Source organism: Maylandia zebra, linkage group LG6 (genome assembly GCF_041146795.1).
Source record: "Maylandia zebra isolate NMK-2024a linkage group LG6, Mzebra_GT3a, whole genome shotgun sequence".
Taxonomy (NCBI): Eukaryota; Metazoa; Chordata; class Actinopteri; order Cichliformes; family Cichlidae; genus Maylandia; species Maylandia zebra.
In genome coordinates this window covers 21,567,290-21,588,122 of record NC_135172.1, presented here as the reverse complement: position 1 = coordinate 21,588,122, position 20,833 = coordinate 21,567,290, and the positions used below count along the sequence as shown (strand labels likewise).

Here is a 20,833-nt window from a genome sequence, read left to right as displayed (position 1 = left end):
TACTTTTTTAGAAACCAATCCTGTTTCTCCCTCCAAGTGAGAAAACATTTGATTCGTGCAACCTTTTTACCTTTATTGGATTATGGTGACCTGCTTTTTATGAATGCACCTGCCCAATACCTAAAGAGGTTGGATACTGTGTACCATTGTGCTTTACGTTTTATTACTGGCTATGGAAGTCGTGTACATCATTGTTCTTTGTATGCTGCTACTAAATGTCTATCTTTGCATATTCGTAGACTCTCCCATTGGTTGATTTTTATCTATAAATCTCTCCTTGGGCTGGTTCCATCTTATTTATGTGTTTATATGTGTAAAAACCACAACCAATACAACCTTCGTTCGAACAAAATCATACAATTGATTGTCCCAAAAATCAGAACAGAATTGGGCAAAAGGGCTTTTAAATACGCTGCCCCTGCTTCCTGGAATAATCTGCAGAAGGAACTGAAATTATCAGAATTGGTTACCTTGGGAGAGTTTAAGTCTGTCTTAAAGGAACGAGAGAACAGCTCTTTTACTCAGTGTGATTGTTTTTAATGTACTCTTAATTTGATCTGTTATTGTATATTTTACACATGTTTGTATGGGATATTGTATTTGTTTTAAATGTTATATACCTATGTGGTATGTGACTTTTGTTGATATGATGCCAGGTCTCTCTTGTAAATGAGATTTTTAATCTCAATGAGATTTTTACCTGGATAAATAAAGGATTAATAATAATTTAAAAAAATTCAATCAAATTTTATACAGCGCCAAATCACATATTGTAAGGTGGACCCTACAATAGTACATATAGAGAAAAACCCAACAATCATATGACCCCCTATGAGCAAGCACCTTGGCGACAGTGGGAAGGAAAAACTCCCTTTTAACAGGAAGAAACCTCCGGCAGAACCAGGCTCAGGGAGGGGCCATCTGCTGTGACCAGTTGGGGTGAGAGAGGGAAGACAGGATAAAGACATGCTGTGGGAGAGAGACAGAGGTTAATAACTGGTTCAGGGGGGAGAAGGAAGACGGGACAATATAGAGTGCAGATGTTAATGTTATGTTTAACTCCTCAACTGTTTTCTTAACTCAGATGTTGTGAAGTTGTTATTCTGGAAATAATTCTGCCATTATGCACTTTAGTGATCTTTTGTGGTCTTTCAGTGGTTTTGATGTCTCTCTCTAGTGTATTCATTCTTTTTAATAATGGTCCACATTTTTCATTTGATCACTCTTAAAGTTTTTGCTATCTCTCTGATAGGTTTATTTGAGGTTTTCAGCCTAATAATGGTTTTCTTTACTTTTATCAACATCTCTTTGGATCTCAGATTATGAGTTCCAGTGAAAAGGAATCAAACGCAAGGTCAGTATGTGGAATCAACAATCTTTAATCTGCTTAATTTGTAATGAAATGCTAAGGGAAGATGCCTCACCTGCTATGACCATTAAACTGCTTGCCAGTCAACTTTCCAATAATATTTGAGCATCTACAATCAATCAATCAATCAATCAAGGCTTTATTCACCACATGCAGATTGCCCCTAAATGGGGTCTATGCACAAAAATGGCTGTAATCCCTAAACAGTTAATCCAGAACGTTTGTTAAACCCCTTAAATTCAAGCTGAAAGTCTTGCTGACAGCTGAAAATTCACTGCCCTGGTGTACCGAGGCAAGATTGCAAAAGAGCAAAACTGTCTAAAACATAATAAACAAAAAGTACAGAAAAAAAGTAGTGAAAGGACAGAGTCTGCTTTTAAGGAATGATTTTTAAAGATTAGTCACTGGATTAAAATGCCCTTTAAGCATAGGCTTTATAATTCAGAGAAGATTGCAGACCTGTAGCTATGACAACCCAACAATGCTAAACTCTCCTGTGCACGTCACAATGAGCGCCCAAATTGCTGTGTATCGTAACAAGACACTTTCTGTTCTTCAGAGAGGGTTGGAGTTAACTTTAGAAAATGTGGTTTGGTCTTCGATAATCATTCCCCCCCCCAAAAAAAAAAAAAAAAAAAAATGGAAGCGACTGAATGAAACCTTAGCCTGACAATACTGCTGTATATCCAGACATACAGACATACAATACAGTGGCAGAAATAGAAATTAATATGGAGCCCGTCTTTGGTTTGGGCTGATGAACCACACTGTGAGTTAAATGTCACAGTGAGCAATGTGAGGCATCCAAGAATGGCTTAATGACACTTTGGCATTTCACTGGCCTGGCAGTGATGAGCCTAAACCTGAGCCACAGGAAAACTTCAGCACTGGATTTTCATGCTCATCTATCCTCTAACAGTTATGGTACAAGGCTGGAGAAAACAAACAAGGAAACGCCAACGCCCACCCCACCCTCGCACCGCCGCTTAATATACTCACTTCAGAACAGCAGCGTTGTACATCTTGGAGAAAGCTTGATGACAAGGTCAGTGAGTGCCTTGACTGAACATGATTATTACTGTGCTGGGATGCTCACATATCAACCGACAGTCTGTGGTGTTTGAGCATAATTTCGAAAAGAGAATCTCATTTCATCTGCAAAGTCTGCACTCAGACAAAGAAAAGACAGGCATAATTGAGGTCATGATCTGAGAAAAACGCTGACAACAAATACCCAACAGAGCAGACACACACATACACACACACACTCAGAAGATTTTAAAACGGAAACTTTCCAGCTTCTCACGTAATTCCTGTTTGAATTTTGGCGACACAGCAGTTGCCATCATTACTATTGCGCTATTTGTGCTGACACATCTAGACGTGCACTTTAACAACTGACCCGACCAGACATAATGCATTATGACCACCTGCCTAACAACTACCAACTTAGTTTATGTGCTAATGCTGCAGCACTGAAGGTCAAAATTTAGACATAACATAATTTGTCAACAACTGATTGCAACATCCACATTTCTAATTGTTTCATAATCTAAACTTCCTTAAAGTTGTTAAGTGCACAGCAAAGTTCTGAGTCTGCAGTGACATTCACTATTAATGAAACTTTTGCATAAGTCCAATAATAATAATAATAATAATACCAATAGAAATTTAATTTTCCTCAGCTTGAGAAGTTGAAAAGTATGTGTCAACAGTGGCCCAGTTAGAAAGTAACCTCAGGAAACTGTGTGAGAAGAGAAGTAGAGCTTGTTTTCCCCTATTCAGTCACTCAGACCAAGCTGACTGGACAGCAGCTGTCGAGTGAGATGGATGTCTGTTCACTATGAGGGCTGAGAAACTGCTGACAGAGCCTCCTGCTCTCTTACTAAAAAAAAAAGAAAAAAGAGGGCAACAGAGAAAATCATATTTGGAACTGCAGGTTACAACCAGGAAACTGCCAAACTGACTGCATGCATCATTTTTATTAGATTTTAAGAGTTTTACTTTGGATTTGGAAGAGATTTGGGCTTGAACTTCCCTCCATTCAGACTGTAAACTTGGTTTGGCATGTACTCAAAGTGTTAGCAGTCCCTTCATTTATGAGAGTGACATTTCAACACAATGCACTCACGCCTGAATGTTTTCAGAGCAAGAGGTGGGGTACGCGTAGATGCGGTCACAGATCAATGCCACCACCCATACAAATGAGCCTGGGCTGAATGTGAAAGATTAGAGCAATCACTTGGGCACACAGCAGATAGGGCTGACAAGAATGTTTGTGAGCTTTCTGGACATGATGCATTCATGTGTGAAAGGCAAACAGGATTGCTCCACAAATACTAAACAAAGACAAAAGACCCACGTGAAACACAGGATCACATCAATAAACACTCGTCAGAAAAGCATCAACACTTTTTATGGTGAACACGACTGGTATACGCTCACTGGCCACTTTGTTGGGAACACTGTACTAGTACCAAGTTGGATTCTCTTTTGCCTTCAGAACATGATGGAGCCCTCCTTGGATGATGTTTACACCATATTCTGACCCTACCACCCTAATGTGGCAGCAGAAATTGGCAAAATGTTTCCTAATCTGCTGAGTAAATTTTTTAATTTATTATTTATTTATTTTGGTGAACATGTGTGAATTTTAGCCTTAGCTTCCTGTTCTGACAGGAATTGCACTCGATGTGGTCTTCTGCTACTGTACCCATCTGTTCCAAGGTTTGATGTCATTTGTCGTATTTTCAGAGATGATCTTCTGGTTGTAACGAGTGCTTATTTGCATTATCAGCTGGAAGTAGTCTGCCTATTTTCCTCTGGCCAGAGAACTGCTGCTAGCTGGATATTTTCTCTTTCTCAGAACAGCCTGTCTAGCTTCAACAACTATGCCATGATTAAAATCACTTAAGCCACTTTTCTTCCCCATTCTGATCTTCATTTTGAACTCCAGCAGGTTGACCTTGTCTGCATGTCTAAATGCACTATTGCTGTCATGTGATTGACTAATTAGAAACTTCTATTAACAAGCAATCAGACAACTGTAATAAAATATTAAAGTGCATATGTTTCATGTTAATTATCCATACCTGTGTTTTCCTATATCCAAGAAGAAAAATAACATATAGCACATGCTCCTGGGTAAAGTGAAAGAGTTTCGTTTGAGCCTAATATTGTGTTGGTCTCCCTTTTGCTTCCCAAACAACCTTGGTTCATCGAGGAATGGACTACATTAGACCACTGAAGGTGTGTAGTGGTATCTGGCACTAAGATGTTAGCAACAGAACTTTTAAGTCGTGTTTGCAAGTCGGGACCTCCATGGATCAGAGTTGTTTGTCCAGCACATTTCTCAGATTCTAGATCACGGTTTCACCACTGTTCCTTCCTTGGAACGCTATTAATAGACCATTGCAAACTGGTAAGACACCAAAACAGCCACAGTTTTGAAGATGCACCAGTAGTCTAGCCATCCCAGTTTGGCCCTTTTCCAGTTTGGTCAAATCCTTCCGTTTGCCTTTTTTCCTGCTTCTAACACATCAATTTTTGACTAAATCTTTACCTACTACCTAATATATTCCACTCACAAACAGGTACCATAATGCAGAGATAATCAGTGTTGTTCACTTCACCCATCAATGGTCATGTTTTGCCCAATAAGTAAATACTGCAAGACAGTTTGTAACAACATTTTAAAAGGAATCCTATAAAAAAGCTGTTGTGAATCATGCATCAAAATGTATTCATAACTTTGGGAGAATCTGGATATCAAAGATTGGGTTGTCATGAACTCTTTCTGATCTTAAAATAATTCCAGAGGGCCTTGCAGTTGATATGAAAAATCACACCAAAGGCAAGAGCTCCAACTTCATGTCCAAGGTGTAGAGGCAAAAAAGCATGGACATGACTGAGAGGTTCAGGCTCAGTGTCAAACTGCTCTACTGCCGTTTGAGTCACTGTAGCCAAAATGTTACTATTTGTCAGTGCTGGTAAGATAAGTTCATGTCGGGAACCAAGTTGCTTAAAATGATGTGCAAAATATAAAGAAAACCTGCATCCTATGATTGTCTCACAATAAAGCAAAACGAAAGAACAACAAAATAAAGAAAAAAAAACAACAGCTGAAAATAATAAAGAAATATACCAATTATTTAATCTTAGTCTGGGAAATAGAAAAATTTAAACATTATTATAATGTTTTTTATATTTCACAGGATAACCTTTACATTAATGTCACAGAGCGGACAGTAATGATTAAAAAAAGGATGGTTCGCTGGTCTGCAACTTAAACACAACATGGGCTACAAAGTATGCCAGTGTGCGTGAGTGTGGGGTGAACAATTTCCCCAACTCTTGTTAAAAGGTCAGCTGGAGTCATTTTGCTTCTCTATTATCACATCCTGATTAGTTAAGACAACTGATGTTGAGTTAGTGAGTCAGTTTAGTTTCTCATGCAGTGTGGAAGTAGCAAGAATCATAGAAACATAGAAAAGTTTTTCACAAGTAAAATCTAACTCACAGTCTAATTACACTGCAGATAAAAGTACAAGTCATACACTGATTTTGACCTATTACTACAAAAATAATATTACTCAATATATCACTGAAGCAGATTGTTAGTCTGTCTCTTCTTATATAATTACATTTACATAATTTTTACCATGAGACATTTTCTGTATTATTAGTATTTTATTACAAAATTAACTTAACAAGGCAGCAAATGAGCAGACACAGGGGATGCGATTAATTTAATTAATTAGTACATGCCCTTTTTTGCGAGGCCCCCCTTTGTTTTACAAGAAAAATGTTTGTGCCCCCGGGCGCACGCCCGCGTGCACGCACGAACACATCCTCCAACCACACACACCCATATTTTGCTCCACTGCGGATTATTTCACATGTCAAACATTTAGTAAACAATTAAGCAAATACAAGTAATCAGCAATAAATTAGAGGTAGTAATAAAATAAACTAGGCCTACTAACTAATTTGCGCTACTTCCATAACTACAGGGGTATTTTTGAAAACGCAGCTGTTTCGTCCACATGTAAACGGCGTTTCGAATCACCAAAAACGGAGATTTTTTGCGTTTACGTGTGGACGAGGAATACAGAGTTCGTCATGCAACGTCAAAGGTATGTGCCTTTTTTCACGTCACGCTGTGCGCCACGTTATTGTTTACATGAGATAAATTGCAGAATGGCAGATAGAGACAAAATACTGTTAATCTGACTATCTGCAGGTTTTACACGCTTACATATACACGCAGTTACTGTCCCTCTATTTAGAAAGGCAGAGGCATCACGTTGTGATTATTTTATGTGCAGTTGTTTTTTTCCTGTGTAATAATATTCAACATTGCTATCAATACATTTTTCAAAATAATGCCTCTCTGTGCAAAATGGGTTCAAAAACAACTGTAGGATACTGTTTGTCTGTGATTTGAACCGGGGGAACAAATCGTGGCAGAAACGGCCTGATGTTATTTGGATCCCGCTCTAACTTTACTGTACAAAGAGCTAACATCTCCAAAATGTCAGGAGTAGTTAGTCGTTACAACAACTGTTTCTGAACTAAAAATCAAGAATGTGGGATCCTGTTTGTCCGTGATTTAAACAGCCCAGCGCTGCTCCCGACGAAGGGAAAACCAATTCTGCAGGGGAGACCTACCTTGGCACTTGTGCAGGTGAAACCAAAGGGAAAACATGCTTCACCAGATTTTCTAGTCTTTGGCTTAAAATGAAGTTGGTTTGGAAACATATTCAGCGATGCTTCATCTCCTACTTTGCGTTTGTGTGGCCGCTCCGTAGCAGTGTCCAAGCGTTTTTGTTTTTGTTTTCCTTTTCATACCCCCCCCTGCGATGGCTCTGCACCCCCCCCCCCCCCCCCCCCCAGTAGGGGTGCAACGATATTCGTATCGATATTGAACCGTTCGATACAGTGCTTTCGGTTCGGTACGCATATGTATCGAACAATACAACATTTGTAATTTATTTTATCAACTTTCCTTCTGACGATGCTGTCTGTGTTGAGCGCTCAGTGAATCTGCGTTCGACTACTCCGCCTAGGCTGCACTGTTGAGCGCAGATCCACTGAGCGCTCAACACAGACAGCATCGTCAGAAGGAAGAGCGCAGGGCAAGCTAGCAAGACAGAAGTTAAGCTCTCCTTGCAACATGGACCTCCCCCATTCAGATCTGGCGTTTGGAATTATTTTGGTTTTCATGTGACGTATGACCCTGAAGGTAAGCGAGTCATGGACTAAAGTAAAACAGTATGTTGGATGTGCCGTGCAATGCTCAATTACATGGGTGGGAGCTAGTGTGTTAGCGTAGTTAGCTCGTTAACGTGTTGGCCGTCTAGCCCCATGCACGGGGCGATCGGCGGTAGCTCGTTAACGGAGATTTGCCGTGTTGTGGCGTTAAGGTCATTTCAACGAGATTAACCTGAAAGCACTAGTGGGAACACAACGAATATGACTGCACATTTACGCCGACATCATCCTAGTGCAAAGACAAAAACAACAAGCGTGCTACTAACTTTAGCCGAGTCATTTAGACAGCTGTTAGCACATGATTCTCCTTATGCTGCTGAGAATATAGCCCAGAAGAAGCGGATAGTATAGCTTTTATTTTGGAAAGAGACATTTCTCTGTAATAAACTCTCTTTTCCAAAGATGAGTGATTCCTCAATCAGATACAGGGCTTGCAATATCGCTAGCCCGACGTCCTGGAGCTAGCGATTTTTTCAGTCGGGCTACCAAAATCTATCTCTTCCCTGCCCGTCGGGCTATTGTAGGAAGGAAAAATATATGTCAATGCTTTTGCATTCTTTCAGAAATGTAGCTGGGTAATTATGTCATTGGCATCGGTGAGCCACTGTCAATATGTGACATATTGAAATCGCGTTTGAATTTGCGCTTGCTTTTTGCTTTCACTTTGCAATCGTGCGAACTGTGTATAGAGAGCGACAGCACTGATCTGTGAGTGATGAAAATTTGTGCACCAATTCCTCTGACATCGTCTTATTAATCGTTAGCTTACTATGCAAACATGACAAGTGAAATCTCCCGCAGCAAGCTTAAACATGTGAGAGGTTGATCGCGCAGAGAATCGCTGAGCTTATGTGAGTGCGCGTGTAAAAGCAGCACGATATATATTTTAGTTCTGCTGAGCCAAATAAGACAGGTCGGGGTGAAGAAGTGACAGCCAAAGAAAAGCTTACCACAAAACGGAGAAGTTATGACAAATCAGACTATAAGGCAAAAAGAAAGTGCAGCTTTATGGTTTCATGGACAAAAGAATTTCTGTGGCTGCAATATGACGAGCTAAATAACCAGGGCTGCACATAAGTGGTCCGCAGGTGCGCATTCGCTGTCAAAATAAAAAACGCGCACAAGGGTTAGGGTAAAATTTAAAAACTGTACTTTTGAGTTAAAATATATATTTATAATTTTAATAAATGACAAATTAAAAAGGCATGAACATTTTTTTTTGTATCGAAAAAATATCGAACCGTGACACCAAAGTATCGAACCGAACCGAACCGTGAATTTTGTGTATCGTTGCACCCCTACCCCCTAGGGGCCGGGCCCCACGCTTTGGGAAGCTCTGCCTTAAGGTATTGTAGGTACATCAAGGTTAAAAACATTTAAGTTAGTCAATTGCTAGGCAGTTGCTAGGCAACTTTAAATTTAGACCTTTTGTCCCCCTTGCAATTTATGTGTATGAGAGTAAAACTCACCAGGTCTGTTTTGGGCATGTCCTGGTAGTCAGACGAGTAGTATGTTGACGTTTTCGCAAAGCCATTGTCGCCCGCAACCTTTGGAGGCTGAGCATGTTGTCGGTATGTTGCACTCTTTGGGGTCCAGCAGAACAGGCTGATGGACTCACGGACACAGCGCTCAATGTCAATTTCTGCACACCACAAATAACAGGAGACAAACAATATTAAAAAAATGTTACTTGTCAGTGCATGAGGCCCTCCCAGTCAAAGAGTAATATACTTTTGAACAACAGAGTACTCTTCATATACTTTCTGATGGATTTTATATAAGAAAAATCATATATTCTTTATGCTCACCCAGCTAGCCAAAGAACTGCTGATGTATACATGCAGCCTAATCATGATCAATGCATTTTTTTTTTTGCAGTACTTAGCTACTAAGCTGCTCTGTCAGGCTCTAGGACAGAGCATCGTGACACATGGCTAACATAAATAACACGTATCATAGTAAATTATTCATATTTTACTCTAATGTTGTCCTGCCCTTCGGAAAAAGGTGCAGATCCATCAGGTGCAAAACCAATAAACTAAAGAACAGCTTCTACCGCCTGTCAGAACCATTAATGCAAATTAAGAGTGTGAACAGACTTTATTCTGTCGCTGCAATTGACTCTGTTGCTGCCATTCCCTGTGAAATATTTTGGTCCTTCCTTTTTCTGTGCAATATTTTGGTTTCTGTGCAATATTCTAGCAGATGTGCAATTACCATCCCCATCCTTAATGGCCATAGCCCTTCCACCCTATTTATTATATTATATTATTGCCCTTGTACATACCCCCCCAGAATGTTTCTGTAACTCATACACTGTGTATATAGTGTACTTCTATTGTTGTACTTAAATTGTTTTTCTTCTTTGTATATTGTTTTCTGTACTTCACACTTTTGTGGTCTTGGTACCTAATTTCCTTGTGAAGGCAAATGCACAATGACAATAAAAAGGTTCTAAGTTCTATTTAGCTTATTATTATAGAATCACTATATTTGACACTATTGGAAATTCTGTGTAGTTCTGCAGGTCTTAAACTGGGCAATTGGCAAAAAAACCCCATTTAGAATATAAATATCACTGCTAAATAAAATGCCAAAGCTTTACTATACTCAGCCTGAGAAAACATGAATGTTTGTAGTACTTGCCTTATTAATAGTAGTAAGTTAAGCATTACATGTAAAACAAATCAAAGAACTGCTAATTTCTGCATTCTAAGTTAACACCAACATCTTATTTAAGCAAACTGTTTAACTCCTTTGTAAGAATATGAATGAATTATTTAAAAAAATAAGTGGTTCTTTCTCTCAACTCACATATAAAGCCTGAGAGATTATGTAAATGTAGTGTGGGAGGTTTGGTCAAAGAAGTGAGCAGTTTGACCTTGGCATTTTGCTGCCATTAATAGTCTTAAGTAGTCATCCAGCAGCGCCAGTGGCTCCTTCAGATAATAACTGCCCATCGTCTAGCAGCCGCTTCTCATCTGAGCTCTTGTCTAGCAAAATTTCTACTCTTCCTCCCGATGCCTCTGTACTATTATAAACCCTTTCTGCTTCTTGTGTTGAGAATAGAGAGGATTAGGGAACAGGGAGTCACTGGATTAGCCAAGGATTTGGATAAATTAGGAATTCTTTCCCTTGCAATCTCTTACACTGACAGCCTCTCTTTTTCACCCCTCTTTTCCGTGGCTAATAAGCAAGACTGGCTAATGAGCACTCCTTGCTATGACCTGCACCTGGCCAAGGCTCAAGTGAAACTATATACAAGATATATCTTTTCCCCTCATCTGTCCCGCCGCAGTGTCAAGGTTAGGGGGTTGTTAGCTCTCCTGGGCTAGCACCTCAGAAACTCAGTTACAAGGTCCATTCTGGTGAGAAAAAAAATGCTCGAGGTCTGAGATTCCTCACAGACAGGCTTGCAGGCAGTTCTGGGAAATGCATTTTCCCTCCCTAGAGCTATGAATGCTGCATCCAATCACTCCTGCTACTAAAAGAGGCAGAAATGAAGAAGAGGAGATTGATAGCTGCTTTAATAAGCCCTGGGCTCAGCTGGGGCATTTTCACACAGCCAATTTTGTTAAGAAGTCAATTTTTCTTTTTTGTCAGAAGAAATTACATTTATGTAATTATGTATAGGTGTTGAGTGTGGGCTGTGACTTGTTGCCACAAATGGAAGAGTAGCATGATTAGTTAAGAGCAACTCAAAGGCCTTTTGGAATTGGACGATAGCTAATGTAAGATGGAACTTACAAGCATGAAGATGAGAGACCAGTCATTTCAAAGAAGTATAGAGCATTTGTTTCAACCCATTATGTTGTAACGAACACACTATGAAATTGATGAAATGATGAATCCCAGTGCAGCCCAGGTAGTCCCCAAGTAAGCAATGCACACACACACAGCCGTCCAACTTGATGCCTTCGCTCTCCACGTTCACCAATGACACTGTCGCTAGGGACTCATGACGGGGGACATGGACCCGTACAAAGCCGCGTCATATAACGTGCGGAGGGCGGTGAAAGAGGCGAAGCAGCGCTACGGGAGGAAACTAGAGTCACAACTCCAACAGAGTGACTCTAGGAGCCTGTGGCGGGGACTAAGGACAATAACGGACTATAAAGCACCAACAACCGGTATGACGAACGCGGCCGTGACTCTGGCAGACGAGCTGAACACTTTCTATGCTCGCTTCGAGGCTGCAGCTAAGGTCTCCAACAATGCTAGTGTTAGCGGCGCTAACGGCTGCAGACAGGAAGATACTGCCAGCACCGGAAACGTGCTCGTCATCTCCGAGCATGAAGTAAGGAGAGCCTTCAAGAGAGTGAACACCAGGAAAGCAGCAGGACCAGACGGCATCCCAGGTCGTATCCTAAGAGACTGCGCATACCAGCTAGCTCCTGTGTTCACTGAGATATTCAACATCTCTTTATCTCAGTCGGTGATCCCCACATGCTTCAAAGAGTCCATCATTGTTCCTGTCCCGAAGAAACCCCACCCTGCTTCTCTCAATGACTATCGCCCTGTAGCCCTCACCTCAGTAGTGATGAAGTGCTTTGAACGCCTGGTCAGAGACTTCATCATTTCTTCACTACCAGACACACTGGACCCACTACAGTTCGCTTACCGTCCAAATCGTTCCACAGACGATGCCATCTCTCATCTCCTCCACACATCACTCACTCACTTGGACACTAGAAGGGGGAATTATGTTAAAATGCTCTTCATAGACTACAGCTCTGCATTTAATACCATAATTCCCTCCACACTCACCACCAAGCTGGAGCATCTGGGACTCAGCTCATCTATGTGTCAGTGGATCTCCAACTTCCTAACTGGCAGACCACAGGCAGTAAGGATGGGCGGACATGTCTCAGCCTCCACCACTCTCAGCACTGGAGCCCCCCAGGGGTGTGTTCTGAGCCCCCTGCTGTACTCTTTGTACACATATGACTGTGTGGCCACTACCAGCTCCACCACCATCATCAAGTTTGCTGACGACACCGTCGTGGTGGGCCTGATCTCTGATAACAACGAGACGGCCTACGTGAAGGAGATTAGGAATCTGGAGAACTGGTGCCAGAGGAACAACCTCCTTCTAAACGTCAGTAAGACAAAGGAGCTGATAGTGGACTTCAGCACTAAGCAGGAGAGGAACTACCAGACCCCCGTCATCAACGAGTGCCCAGTGGAGAGAGTGGACAGCTTCAAATACCTCGGAGTTCACATCACGCAGGACCTGTCATGGTCCTGTCACATCAACACCGTGGTGAAAAAGGCCCGACAGCGTCTCTACCACCTCAGACGCTTGAGAGACTTCCAACTGCCCTCCAAGGTGCTCAGGAACTTTTACTCGTGCACCATAGAGAGCATCCTGGTGGGAAACATCTTAACCTGGTTCGGGAACAGCACCATGCAGGACAGACGAGCTCTACAGAGGGTTGTGCGGTCAGCTGAGCGCACCATCCGCTCCGAGCTCCCTGACCTGCACTCAATCTACAGCAGGCGGTGCTGGACCAAGGCCAGGAAGATCGTGAAGGACCTCAGCCATCCCAACAACAGACTGTTCTCTCTGTTGAGGTCAGGAAAGCGATTCCGCTCCCTGAAGACCAACACAGAGAGACTGAGGAGGAGCTTCTTCCCGCAGGCGATACGGTCTCTCAATCACACCACCACACAGTACTGACCCACACATATGGTTCTTACACACACACTGGACTTTCTGGACTTTGGTTTTGCACAACACTGGTCACTATATTCTTCATTTCCGGTTAATACTTGTACAGCTGCTGTTATTGTGTATATATTTATTTATATTTAGATTTCTTCATACATTCTTATATAGTTCTATATTGTGTATTGTGTATTTTGTTGTACAGTTATTTTATTTTCAACTTTAATTTATATATTTATCTTTATCTTATTCTTCCCAGTTAAATTTACCCTTCATTCTAATTTGTGTTGTACAGTTATTTCATTTTTAACCTTAATTTATATTTTATTCCTTCCTAGTTAAATTTACCCTTTTTAATTTTTCATATTTATTTCCTATCTTATTCATAGCCTTTTCCTTTTTTTGTTCTCTTTAGGTCACGAGCAGTTGTCCAAGCATTTCACTACATATCGTACTGTGTATGACTGTGTACGTGACAAATAAAATTTGAATTTGAATTTGAAATTTAGTTCACCACTGTTCCTTTCTCGGATCACTTTTGATAGATGCTGACCCAGTCAACTAGCCATCACAATTAGGCCCTTGCAAAACTCGCTCAAATCCTTGTACTTGCCCATTTCTCCTGTTTCTAACACATCAAAATGTTCACTTGTTCGTTATTATCAGTAACCAATATCTCAGTATACAATTTAAACTGAGATATTGGTTGACTGTATCTGTGAATCCTGCATCAAAACTTATTCATAATGTTTGCAGAATACAGTGGGGCGATCGTGGCTCAAGAGTTGGCAGTTCGTCTTCTAACCTTCTAATCGGAAGGTTGCCGGTTCGAGCCCCGTTGTGTCCTTGGGCCCCCTGACCACTGGTGGTGGTCAGAGGGCCCAGTGGTGCCAGTGTCCGGCAGCTTCGCCTCTGTCAGTGCACCCCAGGGCAGCTATGGCTACAATGTAGCTTGCCATCACCAGTGTGTAAATGGGTGGATGACTGAATGTAGTGTAAAACGCTTTGGCGTCCATAGGGACTAAGTAAAAGCCCAATACAAATACAGGCCACTTACCATTTACAGAAATCAAAGATTGGGTTGTCATGAACTATTTTTGTTCTTAAAATGTAACATGATTCCAGAGGGCCTCACGCTCATATAAATAATCACACCAAAGGCAAGCCTCCAGAGGCTTTCTGTTTATGCCTGATGGGTCAGAGCCGCTGCTTAGGCTGCTGCCCCCGCGACCCGGCCCCGGACAAAGCGGATGAAAATGGATGGATGGATGGATGGATGGGTCAGAGCTCTTCTGGTAGTGCAATGACATCTACACAATAGTGAAGTAGTGTAGTTTATTATTGTGATTACTTAATGTACACTTATAGCAGTTGCTTAGGTCCATGATTTACACTGTGAGTATATAGCTGTAAGTTGTTCAGATATCATTATTGGAAAGTTTGCATAATTATTTCTTTACCCAGTCAATATATGTCACTACTTACCCACCATCTCGCACTAAGAAATCAATCTTAGCTGATCTGAAGTGTTCAGTATTACTGGTATTATTCAGTATTAGATTTAGAAGAGTTATAGAAGTGCCTATCTTGTAAAGACAGCTCAGTATTGACAATAATATCCTGCAAACAAGTGAGCTCACTCCAAGTTGTGTCACAAGAATGAGAAGGATTCTTCAAATGGTTTGATTGCACTGTTGCTTCTTGTGAATCAATCTGTCTGAGATATTTGGCTGAAAACAGAAGAAATACTTTTGAGAAGTAAAGCCTTGATTTCTTTTCTTAGACTTTTAGAAGTCTAGAAAATTAGAAAATCAAATCTAAACAAGGTATAAAAATGTTTAGTTTTGAATGAATCAAATGAATCAATTGCAATTGTGGCTACAAAGTCAGGCTGCACTTGACACACAGAAATATTGAGACAAAAGAAAAGCAGTGAAAGACAGTGGCTCAGATATTGCTGATTGGTTTATTAATGCAACTATCAAATTAGCCAATTACAGTGCACCAACTCAATTTCATCATGTAGACATGGTTGAGCTGATCTGCAGAAGTTCATAGTGAGTATCAGAATAGGGAACAAAGGTGGTTTAAGTCACTTCAAATGTAGCATTGTTGTTGTTCCTAGACGTGCTGGTCTGAGTATTTCAGAAACTGCCGGTCTGCTGCATTTTCCCACACAATCCTCTCTAGTGTTTACAGAGCATAGTCCAAAAAATAAAAAAGATATCCAGTGAGCAGCAGTTCTCTGGCTTTATGGTACCAGAGGCCAGATGAGAATGGGCAGACAACTTCCATCTGGGAAGGCAAAAATAACTCAAATAACCACTTGTTACCTGCCACCTGAGTGGTGTTGATGATCATGTTCATCCCTTAATGACCACAGTCTAACCAACTTCTGATGGCTGCTCCCAGGAGGATACTATGCCATGTCACAAAGCCCAAATCATCTCAAACTGGTTTCTTGATCATGACAATGAGTTCACTGTACTCAAATGACCTCCACTGTCACCAGATCTCAGTCCAATAGAGCACCTTTGGGATGTGGTGGAACGGGAGGTTCACATTATGGATGTGCAGCTGATAAATCTGCAGCAACTGTGTGATCCTTTCACGTCAATATGCACCAAAATCTACAAGGAATGTTTACAACCCCTTGTTGAATCTATGGCATGAAGATTTAGGGCAGTTTTGAATTTTAAAAATGGAGTCCAACTACCAAAGTGTACCGGTAAATATAGCCAACGCATGTTCACATAAGCTACAATGCAGCATATTCTTTAATGTTTTTTTGTTTATGTTTTAAATATACTATAATCTATGTTTTCTGAGAAGTCACAGCCTTCAAAATTATCCAGCTAGTTAATCATGTAAGTGGGACAATTTTTTTATTTTTATTTTAAATCTGACTTATTTTTACAGCATGAAGTTTTTATACAAACCGACTAGCTGCCCACAGCCTGTCAGTCTGTGGGCTGCTAATTGCATACTGGTACCAGTTGGAACAAAATTATATAACAGCATTATTTATTTTATTTTTGGTTCTAAAATTAAATAAGTAGCGTTGGTAACTCACATAGAAACTTATCCATGCTGAAAGTACGTCTAGGAAACGTAACTTTCAGCAGGATTCCTCATCCATAAATTCAGATGTACATCCATTAAGATACTTTACTTACTATCCAGTACCACCTTTTCATTTTTTTTATACTATTTTAAATAGCTCCACATCAGGCGATTGGGCTCATCCTAAAATGTAAATGAAAATGTAATTTGTAACATGGCAAATTTGTCCTAGAGACATTGTTTTTTCCATCCTCTACATCTCCTTCTACTAAAGTTCAAGGTGTCTGTCTGTGCTGTGTTTCCATAAGCAGTTTCAGTAAGTCATGGTTGTTTTTCTCAGAGCTAAACATCTATAAGTAGAGCTCATCAGTTCTGTGCCCATCTCGGCTCATTGAAGCAAATGCTAATGTCCCGTGAAGGCAAATGCCTCTGCATCATCAGTAGACACACGGTTCCCCCTTCAGCTGGGGAGCCTCTCTGGGCCATTGTGAATCAATGATGTCTCCAAACAGGACAGAGTTTTATAGATTACCTGAGGATACGAGACTAATCAAATGGGAATCACAGAATCCGATTAATTGCAAACAAATGGGAAGCTGAGATCAATGTCCCGCTCCGAGTCTAAATGTTGCACAGCAGGTCACCTATTTCACATGTTATGTTATACTCTGATATATACCTACTCAGTTAAATCATTCACAACACTTAAAAGAAAACTATTTAGGGTCCTTTATCCCTTTGTCTTTTTTTAATCTGGAGACTCAAACAGGCGTTTTGTGGAGATAAGTCTGTATTTGCATGTATGAAGATGACTTACAATACACACCACATGATTTAACTGACATCATGAATACTTGAAAACATGACAGATTTTTCTTTGAATCTAGACCTCCCTTCTTTGTTGGAAAATTTACAACTACAGACTTCCTGTGTCATGCATAATAGGCTTGTCACTGAGAATTAATGTCTCTACTCCTATTTACTACCAAGAAAGAGGAAAAGAGAGGAGTGTGTCTGAACCATTTAAGGGCTACTGTCTTGCAATATTATCTTGACTGTTAATTTTTATTCTGGTAGCTGCGTATTTGAACAGAAAGGCAGAAGACTTTTTTTTTTAAATTTCACAACTAAATGTCAAGTCTGCTTATAGATCTCTCCAATGTTCATCCAACTCACTGAATCTCAGAATAAGTCATATGTGTAATGTAAGCTCTCTGGGTTCACAGTCATAGTCATGACCACTAAGTATAGGCTTCCATCATGCACAAGCTAAAATTAACAAAATGAACAGAAATCAGTGAAGTGGAGATTACACGAATGCTGCAAAGTAGCTTTCAGTAAACTGCATGATGGTTCAGCCTGAAGTTATTTAAATTAATCTAATATCTAAGAGAGTTTAAACATATGCAGTAAAATATGTAATATTCGATACTGCATCCAAACGATTCTGTAATTTATCCTTCCGTGTGTGCTGCAGAAGCTGGACAGACTATTTGTCTTCTCTTATAATGTCCAGCCAGCAGCATGGTATATATTTTCTGCCTCCATACATGCAGCTCCTGTAGTTACAAAAATGTGACGCATGTGGACTCTGCTCTGAAACAAATGAATGTGAGCTTCAGTTGTATGAGGACATCAATTCTGCACGCCTGATGGCAGAATGGAGCAGGTGCGGTACACAAATCACAGGATGTCTACCATAACTCACTATGTGTGCGTGTGTGTGCGTGCACGTGTGCGTGCGCTTTCATGAACATGAACGTGGTGAGGGAAAGCACACACTGACCTTCAAAACCATATTTTTTTCATCAATTGCTGAGAAGCACTATTAAAGAACTTCAAACATAACGCTAAGCCTTTGTTTCTGTTCATGTTCTCTGCATTTCCCTCTATGCTATTTACTATATTTTACACGTTCATAAAATGTATGATTTAAATGCTCACATCTATAAATCACTTGTTATTGTATTTCTGAAGTAAAAACTAAAACCTCCTTTGATGTTGTGATGATTTATCATAACAATTATTTAGCTGCAGTTTTCATTCTTACAAAATAGGAAGCTCAATGTGTCCTGCACTGTGTCATCACTTGCTGTCAGAGCTGATAGCAGTCAACTTTTCAACCTGCTAACACACTTGAAACCAGGGAATAGACCATCACATATTCTGCACTATGATTCATAAATGTTAAGAATTCAGTTTTTGTTGCTCAAGAGACTAAATTTTGAATTTATTGTAGCTTCCTCTGAAATAATACTGCAGTCTTTGTACAAATACTTTGTTTGCAGCAGCCTACAATGCTGGACTTGCTTTGAATTAAATGCTAACATGCTAAAGTATTTTGGTACACTGCTGTTAAAGACACACTGTACACCAGATGCTTGTACTTGTTCCAAAGATGGACAGCAAATTAAGAGGTGAAAGAGTTTTTGCAGCTGTGAAACGACATCAGGCAAGCTCCTTCACTTCTGTCTTTAAATCTCGCTTACAAACACCCTTCTATTTCTTGCCTTTCGACCCACTGTGAGATGTTGACTGTGACTTTATTTCACTTTTTATGTACGCCTTTATTGTTAACGTCTACAGTTCTTATATGTCCCCGTATCTTTTTACTGTCTGGTCTGTATTTGTCTTTTATGTTGTGTTTTGGGTTTTGTTTTTTTTAGTCAGTCCTGCTGTTGTTTACTTTGAGTGCTTTTTAAATAACGTGGTGTGGTATGGTAAAATATAAAGATATGATGATTGCTGGCTTTTGCACTGGACTGCACTAACATTTGATAACCTCCCCCTAAAAGCACAGACAAGTTTAATGGGGATTTTTCACAAATGAGAGGTTTGAAGCTTTAAAGCAGTGAAATTTTAACCTGATAGTGGGGTTAGTAGAGACAAAGCACCAAAGTTAGAAGGATTCATCATGTTGAAATATCACAGTCTTGACCATTACGGTGGACTGACAGACCCACAATGGCATCTCAAAAGCCACACTACTGTGGGGCTAAAGAAAGAACAATAAATCCATTGAAGATAGACCCATGCTGTCTTAGAGGTGATAAATATTGTGCTGAAGTGTGCAGAACTTAGGAGTCTGTCTTTGTAATGTATATAAAACTATTGTGAGTAGGGACCAGATTGTGGCTCGAAGCTTAAGTAAACAAGTCCTGTTTGAGGTCATGCAGCAGCCTAGATTTCAGTCCTAATATAGTTTAGAGTGAGTGCCAGATACTACACTGTAACTACCTAGGTATACACAGGCTGCGCTAATGGGGCTGGCAGTGATATACAGAAACAAGCTGGCAGGAGAAACAACTCCAAGGAAATCTTGTCAGAGAAGCTGACTGCAGCTCTAGGCCAACATATTTTACCTTTATAAGGAGAACTGGATCTCCTTTTGCCTTCTGCCTCAATCACATGAATCTCCTGGACTCGGGCAGTAAAACAATGACGTATTGCAACCACTAAAGTTTGTAGAAGATGGGGCTCAGTTTACAGTCAGCTCCAGTGTCCCTTTTGGACAAATTGTTCCTGTCTCTATTGTTTGTTTGTTTTTAATCCCAAAGTCATTTTGCCTTTCAGCAAGAAAAAAAAGGGCTAAGCACCATTTGGAAATATAGTTTTAAAGGAAATTGTTTGAGCTATCCCCCAGGTGAAACTTATATTCTGAAGACATGCATTAAGAATGCCGCTTGCTGACTTTATGTCACCGATACTTTGCTAAGTAATCGCTTTGTGAAAGTGAAAAGGAGCAGTAAAGTGGATGCATAATCAGAGACACTGTTAGGACTCGTCACTGTACGGCAACATGCAGTCAACGGAAACAGCAAAATCCCAAATGCACTCTGTCACTGTCTGCCCATAACACATTTATAACTCTGACCTGGAGTGAGTCTGTGAAAAGAATTGAATACATTTAACCAACATGGTTAATAAGTATGCATATCCATTAAGCCTGTATGAACAGAACAAACCCGCTTAATTCCTCCCTGATTTGTTGGCCCTCCTCCTGCTTCGTACAAGAAAGGAGTTGGAATTGCTTCTTTTGTCTGTAAAACACTGAAATCTGCAGGGATTAACAACGATACTGCAAAGTTAAAAGACTAAGTATTTGCCATCCCGACTTTTCAATATTTCCTCCTCCTATGTCTCATTCTTGCTGCTGCACTGACAATGGTGCTTAGGTGGTGTAATGAGGTATTAACGAATTTGAAATGTCTGTCCACGTGCAGGTGTATGCATTCAATTCCTAATTCTTTTGCCTTTTGTTCTTTTTTTTGCATTTCAGTAAATATGTCTGTCTCTTTGCTTTCTCAAAGAAGGAAGGGGCCTCAGGCAACATGCTACTCTCACATCGCTATCGCTGACTTTATTTGTTTGTATCTACCTGGAATTTTGCAATTGCTCATTTAATGATATCATACAAGAGATGCTAAGACAAAAAGAGTTTAAACTCTGAATGAAGATGA

General features: G+C 40.3%; 1 protein-coding gene across 2 annotated transcripts in view; it reads right to left on the bottom strand.

Annotated features, from left to right (window-relative positions):
- Nucleotides 1-20,833, bottom strand: part of tbck (TBC1 domain containing kinase) — a 57,573-nt gene that overhangs the window by 15,528 nt on the left and 21,212 nt on the right. For both annotated transcript variants that reach the window (XM_004549422.5, XM_023155118.3), the window contains exon 23: nt 9,112-9,284. In XM_004549422.5, coding sequence (XP_004549479.2) covers nt 9,112-9,284 — 173 coding nt within the window. The remainder of the gene's footprint in view (nt 1-9,111; nt 9,285-20,833) is intronic.